This window comes from Perna viridis, chromosome 8 (genome assembly GCF_037379345.1).
Source record: "Perna viridis isolate PV_CMFRI_1.1 ecotype Kerala chromosome 8, ASM3737934v1, whole genome shotgun sequence".
Lineage (NCBI taxonomy): Eukaryota > Metazoa > Mollusca > Bivalvia > Mytilida > Mytilidae > Perna > Perna viridis.
In genome coordinates this window covers 15,608,219-15,635,065 of record NC_142452.1, presented here as the reverse complement: position 1 = coordinate 15,635,065, position 26,847 = coordinate 15,608,219, and the positions used below count along the sequence as shown (strand labels likewise).

At 33.8% G+C, this 26,847-nt stretch overlaps 2 protein-coding genes and 2 long non-coding RNA genes across 12 annotated transcripts in view; 2 read left to right on the top strand and 2 right to left on the bottom strand.

The window, feature by feature from the left end:
* LOC148609493 (uncharacterized) overlaps positions 1–8,842 on the bottom strand; it is a 9,712-nt gene extending 870 nt beyond the window's left edge. The window contains exons 1-3 of one of the 5 annotated variants that reach the window (XM_088596264.1): positions 7,392–8,842; positions 6,623–6,730; positions 5,262–5,421 (exon numbers count right to left, since the gene is read on the bottom strand). In XM_088596264.1, coding sequence (XP_088452390.1) covers positions 5,262–5,421; positions 6,623–6,730; positions 7,392–7,394 — 271 coding nt within the window. In that variant the 5' untranslated portion in view covers positions 7,395–8,842. The other 4 variants (XM_088596268.1, XM_088596266.1, XM_088596267.1 and 1 more) reach the window with 4 other exon arrangements.
* On the bottom strand, positions 7,393–26,537 carry LOC148609491 (uncharacterized). Of its 5 annotated transcripts, XM_088596260.1 has the most exons (9): positions 25,222–26,060; positions 24,886–24,989; positions 24,126–24,282; positions 16,555–16,752; positions 15,392–15,581; positions 14,614–14,774; positions 13,414–13,576; positions 8,868–9,125; positions 7,393–7,476 (listed from the first exon to the last, which is right to left on the bottom strand). In XM_088596260.1, exons 2-5 carry the CDS (start codon positions 24,935–24,937, stop codon positions 15,548–15,550), a joined length of 441 nt encoding a protein of 146 aa, XP_088452386.1. In that variant the 5' UTR covers positions 24,938–24,989; positions 25,222–26,060; the 3' UTR covers positions 7,393–7,476; positions 8,868–9,125; positions 13,414–13,576; positions 14,614–14,774; positions 15,392–15,547. The 5 variants fall into 5 exon arrangements, with proteins under 5 accessions (XP_088452386.1, XP_088452387.1, XP_088452388.1 ...); XM_088596261.1 differs by lacking the exon at positions 25,222–26,060 and having other exon boundaries at positions 24,886–25,204; XM_088596262.1 differs by lacking the exons at positions 24,126–24,282; positions 24,886–24,989; positions 25,222–26,060 and adding exons at positions 21,147–21,290; positions 22,102–22,242.
* LOC148609492 (uncharacterized) lies at positions 11,110–12,263 on the top strand. The gene is made up of 2 exons (XR_015924798.1): positions 11,110–11,365; positions 11,528–12,263. It is a non-coding gene; the product is annotated as an uncharacterized LOC148609492 (long non-coding RNA).
* LOC148609490 (uncharacterized) lies at positions 21,455–26,847 on the top strand. The gene is made up of 3 exons (XR_015924799.1): positions 21,455–21,540; positions 23,360–23,443; positions 26,526–26,847. It is a non-coding gene; the product is annotated as an uncharacterized LOC148609490 (long non-coding RNA).

The following is a 26,847-nucleotide window of genomic DNA, read 5'->3' as shown; positions in this document are numbered from 1 at the left end:
CACCAATGTTTTATAATCAGCTGTTTTGCATGGATGGGTAACCTGGCAAAAACCACAAAATTGAACAAAGTCAGAAATACGGTGTGTGTGTGTGTGTGTGAATTGTACAAAATGTGTAATGCACCTACTGCAAATAGGATAACAACATTCACTATTTGCATACATGTTCTTTAATTATACCAAGTAACACAGACATCTATCAAACAAGACATTCAAACATAAAATACACAAACATATTCATATAAAGACCTACTAAGATATGCAGCATGTCGTTGTAATGATATCTGTTGTAGACTTGTCATTACCAGTTATTAAAGTGTATCTTCGAAACATGTGTCAATGTTTGTAAATAATAGGTCAACATGTGCACACCAAAAATACAAATCAGTTGATTTCACAAACATTGATGTCATAAAAGTTCAAACATAAATATTCGCTTGGGAGCCATCTGTAACAAGGGGTGCGTTATTTCTTATGTCCAAAACATATGAGTTACCCTGTGTATTACACTGATATAATTATACATCATCTTCAATTTATATAAGAATAAAGGCACTTTGTTGTTTGATAATGATGGTTCAAATCGGGTGAGCCTGCTAGGGTGAGCTCTGATATTAACCATGATGAAGTCACTATTTAAACCAAAATGTTATTTATTATTCCTTTTATCAGTAATTTGATATTTACAATAGAAAATAATGTTCGTTATATGAAATTTGTTCAAAATATTACCCAAAATATTAAATGCCACCTATTTTATATCCAAATGACCACTGATCATGATTTGTGATACAGTCCAGTCTTAATTTACTGCTTGCTTCAGGTGATGAAGCCGTGCTACAGGGGATGGTCTGCATATCACAAGATTAATTTGTTGACATCTTTTGTGAATTCTTGTCAAGAATTTCTTAACTCCTTAATGGTGAGTTACCATACTTACAATATTGCCATTTCTCTTGTGTAAAGAGTCACTTCTTTGTAGTGAGTATATAAGAAATAATTCTGTTGTGGCTCGAAGTCAGAAGGACGATAAATATTATCAGTTATCTGGTTACTATCCATGTGCTATGATTTATTTTATAATAGTTCTTTATAGTAACTAGTTCACAAGATATTATCAACATCAGCTTTATAATTGGTAAAAGGATATTTTTTTCTAGCAAAATAGCAGGCAATTTCTAGGCTAATTGTTCTGTGTACATGTAGCAAATCATACTGGTGGTTTTAGTAAAGTACATGCAGCAAATCCTACTGGTGGTTTTAGTAAAGTACATGTAGCAAATCCTACAGGTGGTGGTTTTAGTAAAGTACATGCAGCAAATCCTACTGGTGTGTTTAGTAAAGTACATGTAGCAAATCCTGGTGGTGGTTTTAGTAGAGTACATGCAGCAAATCCTACTGGTGTGCTTAGTAAAGTACATGTAGCAAATCCTGGTGGTGGTTTTCGTGAAGTACATGTAGCAAATCCTCCTGGTGGGTTTAGTAAAGTACATGCAGCAAATCCTATTGGTCAGTTTAGTAAAGTACATGTAGCAAATCCTACTGGTGGTGGTTTAAGAAAAGTACATGCAGCAAATCCTACTGGTGGTTTTAGTAAAATACATGTAGAAAATCCTACTGGTAGTTTTAGTAAAGTACATGTAGCAAATCCTACTGGTAGTTTTAGTAAATTACCTGTAGCAAATTCTGCTGGTGGTTTTAGTAAAGTACATTTACTTTTGATTGGTTTCTATTATTTCAAGACTAACGTTTAAGAGATTTGCAATATTGCTGTACACATACCACATATATTTGTTTACATATATTTATTACAGTAATGGCTACAAGTACAAATTTGACAATGATTGCAATGTCACAGTAAAAGGCAATGTCATTGGCCTTCAACAAGGGATTCTTACACAAATAATTGATGCATGCCTATTTTCATGTAATAAGTCAGTTTGCCAATCAAAGCATTATCAGCAAATACATATCAAAGATATTTTGTACAAATTACCAATAATAACACTACTAAGTTAACTAACATTGTCATCATCTGTATAAAAATACTCAACACCGGAACAATTTTAAAAAACCATATAACACCACCACTATGGTATTCTTATCACCATATTGTTATTATCAAAATAGGTTTACTCACCAACATTTTCAACATCAGTTAGGGTTCACTCACCTGTATAATGTTTATTCAATCAGCACTGATTAACACCCCCATCAGTACCAAGGTTCCAGAAATTTGACAGCCCATGCCGGTCATTTAATCAAACTTCAGCAGACGTTTGTGGCAATCTTTCACATGCTCAGATCGAGAATAAACTTTTTACTTTAAAAATTTTTTGTAGTTATTTCTCAAAATTTTCATGTTAGTTTTTTTTTTCAATAAATATCTCAAGAAGTTTAATTAGTTTATTTAAATTTAAATGTTAAACAAAATTTTTAATCACTCCAAATTAACAACTATAACTTTCTTGATCTTATAAAAAACATCATTTATATTAACCCACCAATAAAGCGATGCTTGTTTATTCAATTAATTTAATTGTGAAACTGATTAATTGAATGCAGGAACTTGGTTATTTGGCATTTTTATTTTCAGAAATCCTTTCTTTTTCTTATTTTTAATTCTTGTTAAGTAACCATTTTCTTCATGCATATGAATAGATAAAAAAAATCGATATTGAAATTTATATACTATAATGTAAATGCTATCAGTCAAACATTAATCAACCCAGTTGTTCTTCCCTTTATTATATATTTAAGGACCACTCCAACTAAGGATCATGCAAAATGTGATTCATGGGTGAAAAGCCTACATATTTTTTCATTTTTGATATTTTGTTTGAATTGCTATAGTAACACATGTTCTTAAGAGATAAAACTTATACAGAATGCACTGTAGATTTCAAAATTAAGGGAGATAACTCTGTAAATGACACTCAAATACAATAGAATCTATTGGATTTTCAATGTTGATTATCCCCCTAAGAGCAGGCAGATTTGAATGAATAATTACACATTTCATAATATAGACCCATAAAACAAATTAATTACAAAAATAAAAATATGTAGCCTGTTTTGGGGTGTATCACATTTTTCAGATTATGCACGATTCTTACTAAGACAGCAACTAAATAATAATGATTGATACCCCCATATACAGAAACACATATTTCATACCAAAAGGGAAACAACTCACTTTTAGTCTGCAAAACAACCCGAGGAGCACAGGAATGTAGGCAAATCGCCTCCATACTGGCAAGCAGCTGAGAACTTCCGAGTGATGAAAAATATTCATAAATAAACAAAATTGTGAATACACATTTTTAAAAATTGAGTTCAATAGGTTGTTGACATCTGTGTTAAAAGGATTCAATTGATAAATTAATAATTACTAACTACAATGAATGATTCGTAGTTTCAGCACTACATGCTTTTGTTATCAGTGAGAGATTGGTGGGAAAATGATGGATTTGTAAATCTTTTTCTTAATTTCATAAATCAAGTAATTCAATTCCTTCATATACACAATGATGCTGCACATGTACTATCAATTTAATTAAGCAACCAACTTATCTGTTACAGGTAAAATCACAGTCGCAGATGGCTGCGCATCCGCAAACATTGATACACACCTGTCAATCAATTTCCAATAAACAATTAGGAGACGGGTAGACAGGATGCTTAGACACTCCAGTTGTCCCTCTATTATGTGGCCACCCATACTGCAATCCAAAACGCCACATAAGGGAGGTGACCTCTCTTGAGTGGTTAGGCCAATTTCAGCATTTCATTGTATCTGTTAACTTATGTACTACACGTACACAAATTATACACAGTTTTATTTCATATTCACATATACAATATTATGTATTTTTTTTTTTTAAAATGGCATTTAACCATTGAATAATTTTTTGTTTATTAATCTTTTTTTTTTTGAACTAAAAGTCAATTTTTTTTCAGTGAGTCGTACTGCAGCAGTTCGTATTCATTGTCTACTATAGGCATTTCTTTTTTAAACCTTCGAACTTTCAAAACCCATTGTTTTCCCAACCTGAGTTTCGGATGTAAAATTATTTGATTACTTTCATTTGTAATTTGTGGCCAGGAGTAACTGCAGTCCTTTCTTTGGAAAACAAAAGCTGTCACTCAAATCACAAACGATTGACAAAGACAATTGATCCGTGCCGCTATAAATTTTAAGAATGAATACGACTGTGTTTTATAAAATCTATGCTAACTTTAAACCATTTGAATATATAAACAAACAATGAAAGTCACATTCTTTACTCGTAAAACATTCTCGGATCAAGTATTCCATATTTATCGATCCTTTAATATGCAAATTTATGTCCACTAATGGTATGTTGTAACACATTTGCACATGGTCTTCACTAAAATCAATTAAAAGTGCAACCTAAATGGCTAATTGCAAACAAATTAAAAAGGTGATAATTCTTGTTTGTAATTTGAAATACCTGGTTATGTTTTTATGATTATAATTACCAATCGTATTTATGACAAATTCATCAGACTAATTTCACACTTGGGTGCCATTGCTAGAAATGTTTACAATTTCATACACATGCTAATCTACACCTAAGGGCTTCAGAGCAATTGACACTCAATAAAATAACTTAACTGAAAATATACTAGGGAAAAACATTCAACTTGATCTCCGGTGGCTTCTATGGTTTATATACCAACAATGAACATGGCCAGATTCTAGAGGACAGATTTTCGTTTTTCATTCAAAGTTGTGGCCACTGGTTGCGTCAGAGGGGTGGTTGTTTATAAGGGGTCAATTCGCACTGTAAGTCGGAATGTGGTCACATAAGACAGGTGGCCATTGGTTGGGGGGCTGTTTCAGAGAGGGACTAATGTAATAAAACTACGCAATGTAACTTATAAGGGTTGACATTTTTCAATGTCTCATATTGGAAAATGGTCCTCGGTCATTTGCAATATTTGTTGGTCAATGATCGGCATTTTTTACTGTTTCCAGATCCTTGGCTTTATCAGTACACTGTATAACACATCCCCACCAGCTTAACTCACCATCAGTACCATGTTTATTCACCAAAATCATCATTAGTCACCAGTATAGGTTTACTCACCATTATTGTCATCAGTATCTACTGTGAAAGTACTATTGTTTGTTGGGTCCCAACTTTCCTGGATTTTGTGGGTGAGCCAAACCATGAAAATTTGGTTTTACTCACCACCACTGTAATTGTCATGATCACCAGCTTAAGTATACTCACCATCATTATCATCATCAGTATCACACACATCACCAATACCATCACCATCTGTATCTGTCTGGTCAGCATTGGTGACAGAAGGACAGTTGTCACAGGCTTGTCCAACACCATCCCCATCACAGTCAGTCTTATCAAAACTTTGGAAGAATGGACAGTTATCCTGAAAAATATAAAATAGTGGTTGATTACATTCTGGCATCTTACAATTGTATTCTTTTATTAATGAACTTAAACCATATCACAATCCTCCCCCATGTTGTCATCTTTTCTCTCTACCCCTCCCCTCTTGAACACCCTGTTCTTACTACTCACAATAGAATCAATCAGACCATCATTGTCAGAGTCCATATCACAATCATCCTCCAACGTTGTCATCTTTTCTCTTTACCCCTCCCCTCTCTCCCTTACACCCTGTTCTTACTACTTACAATGAAATCAATCAGACCATCATTGTCAGAGTCCATATCACAATCATCCTCCAACGTTGTCATCTTTTCTCTTTACCCCTCCCCTCTCTCCCTTACACCCTGTTCTTACTACTTACAATAGAATCAATCAGACCATCATTGTCAGAGTCCATATCACAATCATCCTCCAACGTTGTCATCTTTTCTCTTTACCCCTCCCCTCTCTCCCTTACACCCTGTTCTTACTACTTACAATGAAATCAATCAGACCATCATTGTCAGAGTCCATATCACAATCATCCTCCAACGTTGTCATCTTTTCTCTCTACCCCTCCCCTCTCTCCCTTACACCCTGTTCTTACTACTTACAATAGAATCAATCAGACCATCATTGTCAGAGTCCATATCACAATCATCCTCCCATGTTGTAATCTTTTCTCTCTACCCCTCCTCTCCCTTCATAAGGTACCCATACAGTTCTTACTACTCACAATAGAATCAATCAGACCATCATTGTCAGAGTCCATATCACAATCATCCTCCAACGTTGTCATCTTTTCTCTTTACCCCTCCCCTCTCTCCCTTACACCCTGTTCTTACTACTTACAATGATATCAATCAGACCATCATTGTCAGAGTCCATATCACAATCATCCTCCAACGTTGTCATCTTTTCTCTCTACCCCTCCCCTCTCTCCCTTACACCCTGTTCTTACTACTTACAATAGAATCAATCAGACCATCATTGTCAGAGTCCATATCACAATCATCCTCCCATGTTGTAATCTTTTCTCTCTACCCCTCCTCTCCCTTCATAAGGTACCCATCCAGTTCTTACTACTCACAACAGAATCAATCAGACCATCATTGTCAGAGTCCATATCACAATCATCCTCCAACGTTGTCATCTTTTCTCTTTACCCCTCCCCTCTCTCCCTTACACCCTGTTCTTACAATGATATCTATCAGACCATCGTTGTCAGAGTCCATATGACAATCATCCCCCATATTGTCATTGTCTACATCTTCCTGACCACATTTTGGAAATGTTGGGGAATTGTCCTGAAATGAGAACAATATCATTCAAGTTATGAGCTGTCATCACTAAAGCAAATAATGTTGTCTGAATAAATACCACATAGAAGGATAATCAACATACTGATCTGAGAATGCCACATGCTTGAATATCTCTTATTTATGAAAACTTAATATTTTGTAATTAAAAGGCAATAACTCTTAACTGACAAGAAATGTGCTGTAAAAACATAAGGAAATAAGAAACACAAATCAGTTTTTGCATCAACAGTGTTACTCTCAGGATATTTAAAGCAAGTATACTCATTTTTCAAAATATCATCCACTTTTTCACTTTAAAAAATGCCTTATTCTTTCATAATAACTAAGAAAATGTTTTTGAACAAATAAGAGTTAAACAAATTTTTATTTACCACACATAGAATAGTAAATTTGATACAAATTTGCTTCGCATAGCAAAATGACCCCTACCACAGTAAAAAAATAAACAGTGCAAAATCTCCAGAACACCCTACACAACACCCTGTGATGCAGTCACCTAATGACATCCCAAGTCAGTACAGGCTGTAGTGATATCAGAGAAATCCTTCCCCAAACCTTTAGGACCACTCACTTCATGACATACCAAGTCTGTACAAGTTAAAGTGATACCAAGGAGACCCTACACCACACCCTGTGGACCACTTACCATAAAAAATCCCAGTCTGCACAGGCTATAGTGACATCAGGGTGACCATCCAAATCTGAATCTTTTCCACACTGTTTACCATTTCCTGCATAACCAACAGGGCATTGTAAATAAAAACCCAATCATTATTGACTAAAGTATAACCAACAGGGTACTGAAAATAAAATCCCAATTATTACTGACTAAACCATAACTAACAGGGCACTGTAAATAAATACCCAATTACTACTGACTAAACCATAACTAACAGGGCACTGTAAATAAATACCCAATTACTACTGACTAAACCATAACCAACAGGGCACGGTAAATAAATACCCAATTACTACTGACTAAACCATAACCAACAGGGCACTGTAAATAAATACCCAATTACTACTGACTAAACCATAACCAACAGGGCACGGTAAATAAATACCCAATTACTACTGACTAAACCATAACCAACAGGGCACTGTAAATAAAAAAAACATCATTATTAACTAAAGTATAACAAAAATGACATTATGAATTAGATAAGATGTAAGTCACTACTTCTAGTTTAATTTGTCTACCAGATAGAAAACTTGTAACCACAAGCTTATGATGTAAGACTTTTCAAAAGCTATCCATTTACCAAAACTCCTACAAACAGTTCTATTATTGACTGAAGCATAACCAACAGGACTTGACTTTTAATGAACAACTCGACAGGTGTTTCTAGAAAATCACCTGGTCCATGCTCCCAGTTTTTAGTGGAGTCCGAGTTGCTCATTTGAATTTGTTACTTTGTATGTACGATTTTAGTTACTTCATGTTCTTTGTTGTGTATGTCTGTTTTCCATGTCTGGTCTTTGTCCCTGGATTACATTCTTTTGATTACTGCTATAACCTTGGTTCCCTTGAATTTTCTTTGATATTAATGCTTAATGCATTCACAATAAAATCCTTGGGAATTCTAAAATTTCCTTAAAAAGTATTTAATTTTCGATGTGTACAGATTTTCAGTATTTTTGTGGTGGACACAACAGCACAAAAAATAGTAATCCCTTAATTGAAGTTTAACACTATAGAACGCTTATCATTCTTTGAAACGGCTAAAATTGATACCTGCCAATATGTTCACTTCACGGAATGCACGAAGCTTAGCAACTGCGAAAATTAATACGTTTACAGTAATTGGTACCTAATAATTGTCCACTCACACACAATTTAATACAAAATCAAAAGACTTACTTAAAAAAAATGAAAAGTTGAGCTTGTAATCATGTGTTATATTTTCCCAAATTTTCAAGGTTTAAAATGCCAAGAGAAACTGAAAAATAAATGCTTAATGAATGGTAAAGGAATTGTGTTCTCAAGACCTACATTTTAGTATTTTAAAAATAATGGTTGAGTTGTTCATGACATAAAAGAAATATGCCATTGCTACAAGATCTGAAAAAAAATGGAAATAGACCAGCAATTCTTTTTTTTTAATCAGTCAATAACACTCACAATGGTATTAACATAATCTGAGTTGACATCACAGATATGTGTACCTAATGTACACTCGTCCACATCAAAACACTGCTGTTATTGTACAGGTGACAACACTTGGTTCATAGACTGATAGTCAATCACACATAGATGTACCGTCTGTGAGAAGGCATCCTCATAAATCCCTGTGTAACCATAGGGACAGGCACTACACTGGTAAACTGGGACTGTGTTAATACAGGCGACTGGGTCCCAACATGGCTGGTATAGTGTACACTGTAATTTCATAAGATTATACCATAATGTTTCAGCTTAAATCTTAACATTTATCAAGGTTATAAATTTACAAATGTTTAACATCATTCACATATAGCTGCAGTGTACTTGTAACCTTTAATTTGGTTCTAAATAATAAATAAATAAAATATTACTTATTTCCATCAATATACAAGACATTGCTTTTGGACTATTATTTCTATTTTTTTCTAAGGGGAGACATAGCATTTTGGAATAGCATGACCAAAGAAGAGAAATAAAGCTTCAACTCTGTTAAAATTAAAAGAGTTTTTGAAAAGGATGGAAGATGCCAACTGCTCACCATGCCCTTGGCTTTGATTCTGCTTGTAGTGTAAATGTTGCATGATTTGACCTATTAGTGTCCGAAGTATTATCTTTATATCAATCAATTTATCCCCTTTCTCCGAATGATCATTACTAATTGAATATAAATGCCATGTTTTAAATAAATAACATTAAATAACGTCATGACTGCTAATTTTTATCAAGTAGATCACCTCATCAACATCAGCACAAGTGTTTCCATCACCAGTATTCCAAGTAGTTATGCAATAAACCTGGAAAGAGGAAACATGGCCCAAGTCATCATGCAAAAGCAATGTACTAAATATGTAAGCATCCCTTTAACTAGAAGTTAGAAAATCTGCCCTGGAAAAGTGTCACAGACAACAGACTGACAAGGTGATTGCACAATGGTCAATTTAGATTTGGAAACATTTATTTTAAAGAGTACTCTATACTATTGTATGACTTTAATATTGAGTTAAATGGGGCACATCTTATTCAGTGGAATACTATAATTTCATCGTGGATAGGCTTTTGTCATACAATTTGTTGCCATTTTTAAAACACCCAACACCAAACAGCAATCAGTACTATTTTTTGTTGACAACGCAATGATTGAACATGACAAACTCCTGACAATATATATTCATATGGCAATATGGTAATCTAACACTTCATAGAGTTTCATAACAATCCTGCAAGTCATTTAAGAGGAGTTGTGGAAAATGCATGAAACCAAGTTTTGCTGAAAAATACCTTAGATCCAAGTCATAATTTCTACAACCTTTTCCCAAAGATGAATTCCTGACAATATGAACATCCCAATATGGTAACTTAACACCTCATTTAGCTTCAAAACAATCCTGCAAGTTGTTGAGGAGGAGTTGCGTACAACACATAAGACCAAGTTTTGATGAAAAATGCTTTAGTCAAACAGGCATCATTTCTACAATTTTTCTCAAAACATATATCCCTGATAATATGCACATCTCCATATGGCAATCAAACATTCCATTAAGTTTCATAACAATTCTTCAAGTTGTTGAAGAGGAGTTGCAGACAACACATGAGACCAAGTTTTGCAGAAAAATACTTAAGTTGAAGCGGTAATAATTTCTACAATTTTTGTCCAAACATAAATTCCTGAGAACATCCAAATTTGGTACTTTAACACTATATTAAGCTTCAAATAATCCTGCAAGTCATTGAGGACAACACACTAGACCAAGTTAAAAATACTTAAGTTCAAGCGGTCATAATTTCTACAATTTTTGTCCAAACATGAATTCCTGACAACATGCACATCAGAATTTGGTAATTTACCACTCTATTAAGCTTCAAATAATCCAGCAAGTCACTGAGGAGAAGTTGTGGACAACACACTAGACAAAGTTTTGCTGAAAATGTGCATGTGCAAACAGACATAACTTCTACAATTTTTGTCCAAACATAAATTCCTAACAATATGAACATCCAAATATATGTAAATTTAACACCCCATTAAGTTTCAAAACAATCCTGCAAGTTGTTGAGGAGGAGTTGCGTACAACACATGACTGACCAAGTTTTGCTGAAAAATGCCAAGTCCAACAGTTGTCATTTCTACAAGTTGTAACGAACTTCATTATATTATTTTCATTTTTGCATTTACTAATTTATTATTCCGCCCATAGTTTGAAATAGATGATGTAGTTCACAAATATCTTGGCATTTTTTTTTAAGGTAAGTAATACCCGCTCAATGATTTTCCCGCCAAACAGGTGCGTATAAGCACGGGTGATTTATACAGGTAAAGCGGTTAGGCAGAGCACATTTAGATTTTGAAGTGAATGGACGTGTTGTGTCCAAGTTTGCAATTCACATATTTGGTGAGGTCTCAAAATTGTCAGTTCAGGACATGGAGTTTCACAGGAAAATATGTTGAATCTGCTCAGGTAAGCGTTTTATTTCTGTTTGTGACCGTGTAGATATTTCTGTCGTTGTATGGCGTGTTGGACAGGCCTTTAGTTTAAATTCTCACGTGGCGGGTCAGTTTATCGTTTAAATTCCATTTTTGAGTGAAATTTAATTATTTTGGGTTAATTTATTTGTTTCAGGTGTTTTTCCTATCCAGTTTTGTGCTCCATTTTGAAGGAAACAACATAATTATTGTCAAATGCTATCGTCCTAGTTTTTGACACAGATCTACCTAAATACCGTATGTTAATGTCAGTTTTATACGGTGAACAACAACCCATATTTCCGTAATTTAGCGGATGGTGTAATAGTTATAGTCAGCAATAGTTGGTGTTAATTTAGCTGGGATGTTGCATTAATATATTCTACAGTTCCATTTGTTACACAGTGAAATTTGCTGAATTTAGTTTTCCGTCTGTGTATATGGTGAAATGTTGAAATATTGTGTTAATTATTTCTGAAATTTATATTGGCCGAAAAGTGTGTATTGGTCAATTTGAATGATAAATTGGGTTGATTTATATGAGAAATGATAATTATAGTGTGCCATGAGAATCAGAAATGAATATATATTGAAATAGTGAAATTTAGTTTGAGTTTATATTGAAAGTCTACAGAAATCGTTGCGTCCTAGATCTTGACCGTTGATTATGGTATACCGTAGGAGCTATGGTGAGAGGTGATGACTGAATGGATCTATTAGATTTTACTACACCAATTTTTAGTCTTTTTACTGTGTGTGAACTGTGACTTTTGTTTGCTTACATACTTTCATTTGCATGCCCATTTATTTATGTTCATTTGCATGTTGTATATATATGTTTAGTTTTGTTTGATTTGTTCAGTTTATTTAGTTTTAGTAAAATATTATTTTTACTTTTGTCTCCATGAATGCTGGCCAACTGACAATCCGACTATCCTACGTCTTTACACAAGTTTTGTCTAAACACAAATTCCTGACAATATGCACATTCCCATATGACAATCTAACACTACAATGAGTTCCATAACAATCCTGCAAGATATTGAAGAAGAGTTGGGGACAACACATGAGACCAACTTTGGACAAAATAAAAACCTAAGTTCAACAGTCATCATTTCTACCTTTTTTTGTCCAAACATAAATTCCTGACAATATGCATGTCTTCATGTGGTTATATTACAACCTACAAAGTTTTATAACAATGCTGGAAGCTAATTAGAAAAATAGTTTGGACAGACTGACAGATGGACAGACAGACAGAGTGAAACCAATACACTCCCCAAACTTCTTTTGCAGGGGGTATAAAAATAGGACATTAATGAATGGATCATTAAGAGATACATTAAAGGATAACCTTTAAACTTTAAACATGGATGACTCTTATGTTAGATTATCTCCCTTTACAAGCTTCCAAACAAAATTTTCTTTCAAGCACACTGAAGTCTTTACAATTTCTTTAAAGATTTAACAACCTAACAGGAGTAGTTCTTAAAAGATGTAAACATGTAATTTTTAAAATCAGAGTCAAGATCCTTTAAAGGTTCATGTGCATCAAAAAATGATGACTAAACTATCAACAGTCTCATAAAAACTCTTATGATAGTACACCAAGTACTGTAAAAGTACTATTGTTTGGGGCGCACCAATTTTCATGGATTTCATGAGTAAGGTAAACCATGAAATTTGGTTCCCAACGAAAAGGATTATTTTCTTTAAATTGTGTAACAGCATCATCAATACCACAAATTTGAGAATCCACAAACTTGAGCTTTTCCCATAATGCACGAAAAGTTGAAACCCACGAATATACTTTCACACTAGTTGTGGTCATCAGATATGGACAGATGATCGTATGGACAGATAGACAATCAATACAACTCCCCAAAGTCTTTTAACTTATAAATCAGGGAAAAGAGAGAATATTTTTTTAATAATTCAGAGGAAGTTTTCCATTACATGGGTTTAGGACTTCTTGTTTGGACTGCGCCATAAAACTCCTTTCCAAAAAAACAGTGGTAAAATAGCAGCATTCATATATCTTACCCATTTCTCCATCAGAGCATGTTCCTACATTACAAAGATAAGACTGGCCTCCATGACAGGCATAGCCAGGGTCACATTTAGCAGAAGTTGACGGACAGGAATCATCTGTATAGTTGACATAGTGGTAGTCTTCACAAGGTGTGGCATATCCATCCTTACATATCTGCAATGTTTAACTAAAGCATTAAGAATAATATATTCAAGAAAATTTGATGGCACAACACAAATGCCCAACCTTCAGTAAATTTTCTAAGAGGCATTACTCTATCAATAAAGAGCTGCCCTTTAAGTGCATTATACAACCGTTGCCCTGTTAACTTGTACTTATACTTTTAATGAAGTTATATGATCAACTAGAAATAATGTGAGTCTCGTCAAATACCATACCCCCACCACCCCCATAAAAAAAGTAAATAAAAAATCCACAAAAAATTTGGCACTACCATGACAAATGGTTCGTTTTCAACGATTTTTCAACAAATAAATTTCCTTGGCCATTTCTGCAGTTTTTTTAAATGTAAAATTTCATAACATGGAAACGTAAAATTTGACAAATCGGACGGGTGTTCTGTAGAATACATACCTAGCTTATAGGATACAGAGAACACAGCCCAAGAGGAGTATTCTGTAAGATACATACCTAGCTTATAGGGTACAGAGAACACAGCCCAAGAGGAGTGTACTGTAGGATACATACCTAGCTTTTAGGGTACAGAGAACACAGCCCATGAGGAGTATTCTGTAATATAAATACTTAGCTTACAGGGTGCAGGGAACACAGCCCAAGGAGTGTACTGTAGGATACATACCTAGTTTATAGGGTACAGAGAACACAGCCCTAGAGTAGTGTTCTGTAGGATAAATACTTAGCTTACAGGGTGCAGGGAACACAGCCCAAGGAGTGTACTGTAGGATACATACCTAGCTTATAGGGTACAGAGAACACAGCCCTAGAGTAGTGTTCTGTAGAATACATACCTAGCTTATAGGGTACAGAGAACACCATCTAAGAGGAGTGTTCTGTAGGATACATACTTAGCTTACAGGGTGCAGGGAACACAGCCCAAGAGGAGTATTCTGTAGGATACATACCTAGCTTACAGGGTGCAGGGAACACAGCCCAGGAGTATTCTGTAGGATACATACCCAACCTACTGAACAAAAAAACAGCCAAAGAGAAGTGTTCAGTAAGATACAAACCCAGCCTACAAGACATGGAGAACATTCACCAGCAGCCTCATATGAGTGTTCAGTAGGAGACCTATCACATGGACCAGACCCTTCACATCTTCCACACACGTGGGTCTCACCATCACCAAGACAATAGTAGGATGTGTAACATCACTCACATGCAAAATCCCCTGAAATAGAACCAATGTAAAAAATACATACCCAATTATATATTCAAACATATTCAATATAATCTTCTTATATTCTTGGGTATTTCTATGGTCCACATAAAAAGCAGTTTTATTATTACATTTTTTTACATAAACCTGCAATTACTTTGAAGAAAAAATCTTTTCAATAAGAAACGGTGCTCTTCTCCATCCAACTTGGCATTTTCCTCTTTTACATGGTCCAATTTCAGTTTTATTTTTACTTTTTACTCATTTTAATCAAGCAGTAATTTTGTATTTAATGACCAACATTTCAATTATTCACAATTCATATTTCTTTTTTTCTTTTTCTTACTTTTTTCATTACAATTTTCTACTAAACATTTATTTATTTATTTACTTTTGTAATTTATTTATTAACTTATTAATTTCTTTTATTTTGTTAAAAATACAATTAAAATAAATATCAAAATTTATTTAAAGCCCACCAAATTGGGCCATCCATGTGAGACCCAACAGGGTAGTCAAGGACATTAAAACCCTCTTAGTAGCACCATCATAGCTTCAAACCTCATGACCACTACATAATCTCTGCTTTATAGTGGAAAACAGATATCTACATTAATCATGGTACTTACCACACTGAAACAGACTTGAGTTAATGCTGGTATAATATTTAGATGCTACAGAATTAACCAGGGAAGTTTGGAAGGAGACACCCACTAGAGAAGCTGGACTGGCACATATACTCCCAATACTGTGTCCATGACAAAGAACAAACTGTTGGCAGTACATCATTTACATCCTAGTGAGTTATTGGTTAAATCACTGTAATGGTAAAAAAGACTTAATAAAATATATATGAAACATCAAACCCATACAGTTAAAGTAGAATTTAGGGTTCATGTGTTCAACATACATCAAACCCATACAGTTAAAGTGGAATTTAGGGTTCATGTGTTCAACATACATCAAACCCATACAGTTAAAGTGGAATTTAGGGTTCATGTATTCAACATACATCAAACCCATACAGTTAAAGTGGAATTTAGGGTTCATGTGTTCAACATACATCAAACCCATACAGTTAAAGTGGAATTTAGGGTTCATGTGTTCAACATACATCAAACCCATACAGTTAAAGTGGAATTTAGGGTTCATGTGTTCAACATACATCAAACCCATACAGTTAAAGTGGAATTTAGGGTTCATGTGTTCAACATACATCAAACCCATACAGTTAAAGTGGAATTTAGGGTTCATGTGTTCAACATACATCAAACCCATACAGTTAAAGTGGAATTTAGGGTTCATGTGTTCAACATACATCAAACCCATACAGTTAAAGTGGAATTTAGGGTTCATGTGTTCAACATACATCAAACCCATACAGTTAAAGTAGAATTTAGGGTTCATGTATTAAAGTAGAATTTAGGGTTCATGTATTTAAGTAGAATTTAGGGTTCATGTATTCATCACACTATCAACTTCTACTAATAAACACAGTTTTTGCTAAATTGTTTAATTTCTTTAAAAGCATTTACATAAAACAACAAATTTCCCTTTGAAAGTTATTATTTACTAAATACATGTATGATATGTCGTATTAACTGATAAACAATAAAAAAATGGAACTTTCCTCAATGATAACAGATACTGAGTCAATTTTTTTTAAAATCCATCAAAGTATTCTTAAATCACCAAGCAGCATATTGATGATCCAATAGCTAACATCTATCAGAAAATTTCTATGTAGAAAAAACTTACAAAATGAAGATTTAATAAAAACAACATAGCTTACACATCAATATTATTTGTCACAGGAAATCCTCCAAGTGTTTCTAGCATGTTATTAGCTAGGTCTAGAGTGGCCAGGTTATTTCCACTAATAGAAGGGAAGTAAGACCGCTGGTTCCTTCCCAAGTCAAGGGTTACCAGACTGTTTAGTCCTGTAAATGATCCTTCTTCTATGTATTGGATCTCATTGTTCTGAAGATGCCTAAAATTTAAAACAATTAGTACTTACTAATAGTTATTCTTTTCTTTGATGTATTATGTTAAGAAGATATCCATAGAAGACCAAGGCAGTGAGTGAGGTATTCAAAGTTTTCTTTTCAAAATTTTTTCATTTATAAAGAGATCACAAACTCATGTTTTCTAAGAAAATGAATGATGGTTTGTCATTATCTGAAACTGATAACATATAGAAAGTACTAGAAACTTTACAATACAGAGAAATGATGCTTTAATCTTTGCATAATCATGTTTTTTTGCTAGGGTTCATTGAAAATATACTCCAAGTCATCCACAGCTGATACAGTATTTTTGGAATTTTCTGTTGCATCAACTCTATATTTCACTTTTAAAAACTGCCTACCCTCTCCACAATGTGTTACACATGTTACAGTTTCTACTGTATTAGCCAAAATGAATTTACTGGGAATGTTCATATAGGGTCTGAATTTGAGTTACATAACCCTATATGCATATGTATAAACATACAAAGTTTCACAATGATATGATCTCACTTTCACAGAAAAACTTTAGAGGGTATCCATGTTTATTTTGTTTTTAAAAAATGTTCATCCATTTCATATCACAAATGCATTCTTTCTTAAAGTTGATTGTTGGATTTTTATTAACCTCAACAGTTAAAGAGAAAAAAATTACATAGAAAGCATTAAAATTCACTGAAAAAGAGAAATAACTCTTTATATTTGTGCAAAATTTGGTTGTTTATGGGACCATTCAGACAACACAAGTCTCCTGTGTCTACTAGGACCCAGCAGCAAACATCTTTACATCCTATGTCTACTAGGACCCAGCAGTAAACATCTTTACATCCTGTGTCTACTAGGACCCAGCAGCAAACATCTTTAAGGCCTGTGTCTACTAGGACCCAGCAGCAAACATCTTTACATCTGTGTCTACTAGGACCCAGCAGCAAACATCTTTACATCCTGTGTCTACTAGGACCCAGCAGCAAACATCTTTACATCCTGTGTCTACTAGGACCCAGCAGCAAACATCTTTACATCTGTGTCTACTAGGACCCAGCAGCAAACATCTTTACATCCTGTGTCTGCTAGGACCCAGCAGCAAACATCTTTACATCCTGTGTCTACTAGGACCCAGCAGCAAACATCTTTACATCCTGTGTCTACTAGGACCCAGCTAAAACATCTTTACATCTGTGTCTACTAGGACCCAGCAGCAAACATCTTTACATCCTGTGTCTGCTAGGACCCAGCAGCAAACATCTTTACATCCTGTGTCTACTAGGACCCAGCAGCAAACATCTTTACATCCTGTGTCTACTAGGACCCAGCAGCAAACATCTTTACATCCTGTGTCTACTAGGACCGAGCAGCAAACATCTTTACATCCTGTGTCTACTAGGACCCTTTAGCAAACATCTTTAAGGCCTTTGTCTACTAGGACCCAGCAGCAAACATCTTTACATCCTGTGTCTACTAGGACCCAGCAGCAAACATCTTTACATCCTGTGTCTGTTAGGACCCAGCAGCAAACATCTTTACATCCTGTGTCTACTAGGACCCAGCAGCAAACATCTTTACATCCTGTGTCTACTAGGACCCAGCAGCAAACATCTTTACATCCTGTGTCTACTAGGACCCAGCAGCAAACATCTTTACATCCTGTGTCTACTAGGACCCAGCAGCAAACATCTTTACATCCTGTGTCTACTAGGACCCAGCAGCAAACATCTTTACATCCTGTGTCTACTAGGACCCAGCAGCAAACATCTTTACATCCTGTGTCTACTAGGACCCAGCAGCAAACATCTTTACATCCTTCCTTTGTACTCTTTTAATATAGGTTAAACCTATCTCTAATTAGGTAACTCAAAGTAACAATTTATGCCATTCACAGGGTATAGCTTGATCACTGCAAAAGTTGAACCCTGAGCAGTTGGGGTAAGTATGGACACACCATTCAAACTTGATACAACTCTGAATTTTCATATATTGCATTTGTCACAGGAAAAGAATACAGTGAAACTTCTCCAAACCGACCACCACTGGGACAAGAAAAAATGGCCGGTTTATAGGGATGGCCAGTTTTGCACAAAATAGCAATGCATTCTAAGAGCTGTTTCCATTAATGTGTTCTATAACCCTACACCTTTTCAGTTTGTTGGTCGAGACATGTTTAATGTCAATTCTTAATTTTTGGCCTTTTATTACATTTCAAAGCTTGCATCATTTGTAAATGATTTGATTTTACAAACAGTACTGCTGACAAAATAATGTTCACGGTTTTGAAAGAATGTGTATTAAAGATCAAAGGGCTATTGATGGTAATTAATTATTTGTATTGTTTTCGTACTATTAAATAACCTTGGTTGTCTGACGTGTGTACACACCAATTAACCCCCAACCAGTGACAAAATGTAATGTCTGGATTAAATTTGTTGTTTAAATTACTGTCCCCTTCAATTATCATCTGTCCACTGATGAAATGCAAAGTTAACTTGCCAGTGAATGAATTAATAATTACATAATTTTATGTAATCATTTACAGTTTTGTTGACACATTTATTACAGGTGAACAATAACTGGGCGGCCGGAACTGAGAGATTGTTTTCATTTGAAACTGTGAAAAACCGGCCGATGTACGGTTTTGTGGGTGGCCGGTCTATTGAAGACAAAACACACAGGTTTTAAGGTACATTGGCCAGGACTTTTGAAAATGGCCGGTTTGAAGGGAAGACCGGTTTTCTGAGGGTCTGGTTTGGAGAAGTTTCACTTACAGTATAATTAAAATTGCAGTACCCTTTTGGCCCCTTATTCCTCAATAAACACAACCCTCAAAATCAATCCCACCCTTTGGTACAATTTCAAAGAGATTCATTCACTTTCACTCAAGTTATTATATGCACATCAGGAAAATACTTGTTTCTGGCAACTTTCTGGCTCCTAATTCCCTATCAGATCAAGTCCTAACACAGAAAAATAAATCCCAGTAATTATGTTGTGGTATGGCACCTAGTAATACAATTTCAAAGAGATGGTTTCAGTTATAGTCAAGTTATTGTCTAGACATCATGAAAATGCCTGTTTCTGGCCCCTTCTTGGCCCCTAATTTGTAAATGGTTCAAGTAAGAACTCCCTATATCAATCCCAGTTATCCTATAGTAAAATGGCACCTAATGATACAATTTCAAAGAGATGGTTTCACTTATATTCAAGTTATTGTCCAGACATCATGAAAATGCCTGTTTCTGGCCCCTTCTTGGCCCCGAATTTGTAAATGGTTCAAGTAAGAACTCCCTATATCAATCCCAGTTATCCTATAGTAGAATGGCACCTTATGATACAATTTCAAAGAGATTCATTCACTTATAGTCAAGTTATTGTCTGGACATCATACAAATGCTTGTGTCTGGTCCCTTTTTTGGCTCCTAATTTCTATATGGTTTGAGTAACAAATCTCAGAATCAATCCAAACCTTCCTTTTAGTGGTATGACACCTTGCAATATAATTTCAAAAAAGATCCATTCACATTTACACAAGTTATTTTCCAGACAGTTTCTGGGCCCTTTTTGGCCAATTATTCATAAATGGTTCAATTCACAATTCCAAAAATCATTTCAAAGCTTGTTTTTGTGGTTTGGCACCTTTTGGTATAATTTCATAATGATCTAATCACTTATACTCATGTTATTGAGATTGTTTGGATGCTGTTATTGGTAACAATTGTAAGATTGTTTGACCTTTATTGCTAAATATAGAAATGGCACATTTGTAAACATCTTATTTCAATAATAGAATTTTCTAGAATTTGTAAACAAACAAGTATTGTTTATCTGACTCATTAATGATTCACTGTTTTCTGAATTGTTCTAGAACTTTCTTAGTATTTCTAGATTTTTATGATATTTTATATATAAATACTGAACATCTGAAAAGAAAATTAATCTAATTGACAGATGAATGACTGATTGCTGTTTTGTGAGTACATTCATTCTTTAGTACTGGACTTCTGGGGACACCTTTGCAACCTGGATTAAGTATTTGAAATTATTCTGTGCCGACTAATACTACTTAAATTAACATTGGGATTCCTGCTATATAACAAAAGTGGACATCAAAAGTTGGATGGATTAGCAAACTATCTAGACTGTATAGTGATATTAGTAACTTTTGTAATTGTAACACATTACTTATTTAGTTTAATTAAAATCATTGAAATTGTAATTTGTCTCTTGTTGGCTGAATCTAAGAAGTTGTTTCTGACCTTGACATTTTGGTTATAACAACATGAAGTGTGGCTACAGATGACAATGAGGATGCCAATGAAGATGACACCATTACACACACATATATAGGCAACATAAAAAAATAAATGATCAGAAATAACAAACTCACATAGTTATGAGGTTGGTTGCTGGAGTAAATGTTGTAGACAGAATTTCTGATAATTTGTTGTTGTACATGGTGAACACAAGAAGATTTGTCTGTCCATCTAATGCTCTACCTGGTATACCAGTTATATCATTGTTATACAAATGGCCGAAATATAAAAAAAGGGATTATATTGCATTAGCGTCCTTGTACAGAACCAGAGAAGTTGAATGACATTTAACTAATTACCCCCAAATCCAATGAAATATGTTTATATCACAAGTAGGTTGAATATTCTAATAAATCTGTTTCACTTATGCAGGCATTTAAGACAGAAATGAAAAGAAAAATTGAAAAGAAATTTGCCAAGTTTCAATGGCTAGACACAAATCAGTATTTTTAATTCAAACCAATGAATGTAAGTACACTTAAGTATCAGTCTCTGTAAAAATCAGGCAGTGGTTGAAACATGGTATGAAATAACTCATCATTTTGATAGCGTAATTTGATTATTTGTACCAACAGAATCAAGGAATAAAGACCCAATTTCCAATATAATTCTTGTAAAATGAGTTATAGTTCTTTATAATTACACTGCAATGAGCATATCAAGGTCAGATAACTCTATACAAAACTTAAGTTTTTAACATTCTATTGAAAAATTTCGAAACATGTCCAATAATGTAGAGATAAAATAGTGGTTATACCAAAAAGAGAAAGCTTTCTTTAGTGAAAGTACATTGTCATATATGTGGGTTTTTGACATGCATGTTTCAGATTTTTTTCAAGTTGCCCAACTCTTTCAAAAACATGTACTTATTATATATTACTTACATTTGCCTTGGAGTTATTTTACTCAATGCAATGGGTAAATGGTAATTTCATTGATATAAAGGTAAATATACTGTATAGTAATGTTTTCAAATGCTGATGACTTGATGTACTTCATTCCATTACTATTGAGATACAAAGAACTTACTGCTGATGTTCCACTGAATATAGGCCCATCTAAACTGGTTATAGAGTTATCATTCAGGTATCTAAAATAAACATGTAATATTTAAAAAAAAAGATTGCACACACAGTAAATATCTGCTGTGTAGGAAATCTTTTTTAAAATTTTCTTATAATTTTCTACTTTTTATAAAAAAAAATAGTAACACATGCGACAAGATTTCAATTTTTTAAATACAGTTCTTTTATGTCACGAAGTTATCAGTATTGGGCCGATCAAAAAACAGAATTACCACCAAGTGACTTGTATTACCATAAAAGAGCGTCTCCATGGTTAAAGTGTAAAAGTGAAAATGGAAATCTCCTTCTGGTTGGGAACCAAATTTTGTGATTTGGCCTACCCACAAAAATCTTGAAAATGGGTACCCCCCAAACAATAGTATTTTCACAGTAGTTTTCATTGGAAATCCAAGATTTTGTTAGACATTTGAATTTGTGGTTTGATTCAATCATGAAAAACACAAAAATTGGTATCCTAGTGCCAAATATATTTCTCAATGAATGTGGACCTGATTATACCTACAAATAATCAACATTTAAGTTGTGGAAGGTTCTCTTATTAATTGCAGTAATCCTTAAGTCATTCAAAGTCAGTTGAGTAACACTCATATCATTGAAAGCATAAGATGGTAAGGTTCCCAGCATATTCCCTTCAAGGTTTATTTTGTATGCAGATACATCAATAAATGCATAGGACTGTAGATTTTTTATTTTGTTATTCTGTAATTGTAATTCAGCCTTCTTGTCCTTTGTGAGAGAGACGGACTGGAAACTAGTTCCTTCAATAGTGGCTATTCTGTTATTTTGTGGATTCCTGAAGAGTGGTAAAATAATAACTAAGGAAAAAATGCCAATGACATACCTACCTACTTTTTCAATGTTTACACTCCCATAATTGAACATAAATGAAAAAATGGAGATTTTGAATAATTTGAATTTTACCAACATTGAACAAAAAAAAACAAAAAAGAAGAAAAGATCATCAAATTCTTTTACTTATTGTACGACATGTTGACAGACTGGCCAATAGATCATGAAAAGTGGTTTACATAAAAAGGCAGGTGTATGATTACAAAATTAAGTGAATTAATATAACAAACATAACTAATACAAAGGCATTTTGATAACGCTATAGATAATCATACTTTGATTCAATCATCATTTAATAGGTAGAAGCCATTAAAGTAAATCTTGTTTTATTTTATCAATTACATCACTTACAGGTTACCATTTCTAACCACAAAGTTTCTAAAAGTTCCATTTTGTAATGTGGATATCCGATTACTGCTGAAATCTATTTCAGCCAGGTGAGCTAAAAAGATACATAAGTGTTTACACATATAGACCAGTACTTCATGATTATGACTATACTTACAGCACATCCAGTTCATGAAAAAATGAAATGACTTGAAAAACTAGAGTATTTATAACACAATAGTTTTGACTTATTGCTATTCCAATTGAACTAAAACTTTCATCAGGTGAAATCACTCAAAGCATTTTTAAGCTTTTGAAAAGATACAACCATTATGCCATGTGAATTTCTGTCTTCGTAAAAATAAAAACAACAGCAAAGAAACATGAAGCATGGTAATGCTAGGTAACACCCCTACTCACACAGGAAGTTCAATGCTAGGTATACCCATCTATATAAAGCCAAAACCAAAATTCTTGTAATCAATCCATCCATTGAGAGCCTAAGAAATTTTTCTCTGTCAATCAATAAAAAAGGCAAAGTACATTGACAGGAAGTTGATACTGGACAGAACCCAAAATCACTTACAACATGATACCACCTATCTAAATCCACACCCAAAATTTAAAATCAATCCATCCATTTGGAACCCAGATAATTTTGATGAAATTCTATTGGAATGAAGGACAAACATATCACCCCCTCAGTGAGTGAGGGTATAACAATACAGACTGAAAATCTACATGACCTCTCAACTCAGTTGCCTGGGTGTCAAAACAGCTAAGAAATCTTACAAAAATGTTAAAGCTGTCACATCAGTAAAACTTCCTGTATCAAAAAATGTTAACTTTTTGCTATGAAGATATAGATGTTGAAGTGATGGCAGTTGTGTCCCATTCCTCAAGGTCTGTGGTACATACTGTATCGAGTTACCGCCTAAATCTCTGAGGACTGGAATATGAATGAAAAAAATATACAGAATCATCAAGTAGTTCAACATACAGCTAAAAGTATCCAATATGGTGTAAATGGGATTCTAAATTCATATAAAAATCACATGTGCATCATGTGTCAATTGCATGATAATTTACATACATAAATCATTTGTTATGTATTATTGTCATGTGTAAAGATTAGCTAGTTCAAAGATGTTTTGTATGCCATAAGCCATTTCAATAATTTCTCTTATTAATAACACCTAATAAAAGATATTACATTACCATTCTTTAGAACTTAAAATTATGGTTTTACACATAGATAAATATGTCTGAAAAGTATGTAAAAATCAAGGTTTATTTCATAACTGTGAAAAAATACTATTTAAGGAGGTAGACCTAGGGTAAGGGACACAACTCTTAAAAATCTCTGTAACGTTAGTATTCAGCATTTTACATCAATCTTATGTAAGCATGTTATTAACTTGGATTCATTTTATTCTGCTTCAAATGAAAGCTTGAGAGGCTTTGTCAAAATTGAATATGATACAAACATATCATTGATTTCATGAGTTATGTCCCTTACCCTAGGTCTACCTCCTTAATGCTATGGACTTACAGGACACGTAATGTGGGAACACAGGAAAATGCATCCTTGTCCAGGTTTTCATCTGTGAAGGAATTCTATGTTTAAATCATCATAATTCTGCCCACATGATACTACTGAAAGAAAAACTAAAACACTGTAGTTCATTTAGAAATAAAATATTTTGCAGGATGCAGCTTTATATGACTTCAGAGGTAAAAACTGAATAGTTTGGGCAATAGTAGACACATCATTTAAGCTCAAAATGAATGGAATGGGATAAAAAACTTTAAAAAATTGCAGTTGGGCATAAAAAAAAAGCATTTTCTACAAAGTGTAAGAAGATAATTGTTATGCTCCATGTTTTACCTTTAATTATTAAGTTTATTATTATCGTAAGAGTCATAACCCATTTAAATCAATCAAAATTTTCCTGTTGTGGCACAATTTTAAAGGTATCCATTTTCTAAAACTCAAGTTATTGGCTGGAAATCTGAAAAAATGATTATGCAAAGTCTTTTGGCACCTAATTCTCAAACAGTCAATAGGAAAAGGAACGAATATGGGGAAATGCAACAAACTCACCAGTGTTTAACCTAAATATAAAATAATAAAAAAGTTTCAGAGATCACCAAAAGGTAACATTCAAAATCAACATCGAGCTTACTTTTGTGGTATGAACCTAATTGTAAAACTTTGTCAAGATCCATCAACTAATTTTAAAGTTCAAGTGCCTACTGAAGGCAACAAAACCAAGTGCCTACTGAAGAAAACAAAACCAAGTGCCTACTGGAGACAACATAGACAACAGCATAAATGAAGAAAGTGACATACCATTATATGACCCCAATATTAACATAAGTTGCATGCATTGACGTTCTAAGTAAACCCCATTCTTACAGGATATTGATGTTGCACAACACCCAAAATCTCTTACAACATATGCCCCACCAATATAAAGCCACATACCAAATTTAACATCAATCCATCAATTAAGAGAAGAGATAATTGCTACAAAATTAGAAAGGAATGATGGACACACAAGGAATTTCCAATATACCACCTACTCTTTGAGAGGAGGTATAATATACTTTATAGTATATATTGTCTTATTGCATTTTAAAATTGCCAGAAGACAACAATTAATTTTAATATTTCAAAAAATAGTAAACAAATAATGATAATAAAGGGCCTCATTGAGGCACCACAAGATGACAATATTATACAAAATTTATATTGTATTCTGACCAGTGTTAAACTAACTTACAAATCTTTGAGACTACCCATAGTGGAGAAAGGAACCAGTTTAGTCTCCTTCTGATTAAATGTACTACGTAATGTAGGTCCATAACCATTATCATCCAAAGCAGTTGCATTGGTGATCAAATTAGTACCTACATGGCTGAATTAGAAGACATCTGTTTAAAACCTCACAAGAGCATTACAAAAATCAGTATAAATGTGTAATTGAGATTCTGTAATTTGTTCTAGAAGAAAATAAGACTTGCTATATTGCAGTATATGTCATCTACTTACTTTAAAAAGGGTAAAAATTGAAAAAGTATGTTTTCGATACACTATTAACACTAATAAAAGCAACAAAATAATTTCTGAATTTCAGCAGATCCAAGCCAAGCTTCAGCTTAACAAATAGTATTTTCTTCTTTATATAGAATACATCCTATCGGGAGTCTTTAATGAACCAGTTCAGAAATTCAACTTCCTTCCTGGTAAACAACATTGTGCAATCACAGCATCCTCATAACATACATGTTAAACAAACAGGAATGTTTGTCTCAGAAGTCAGTACAATAAGTGAATCTGTTCACGGATCTTTCAGCTCTTTATTTACAAAATTTCCTAATTAAAGCAAAGAAATTTATGTTATGCATTGAAAAATGAATGTAGTTTGCCTTTGTTCATTTTTTTTTACTGCCACTGCTATATCTCAGTTGTCACTGTTGCTAGGGATTTTTGTTATATTTGTACAGAGTA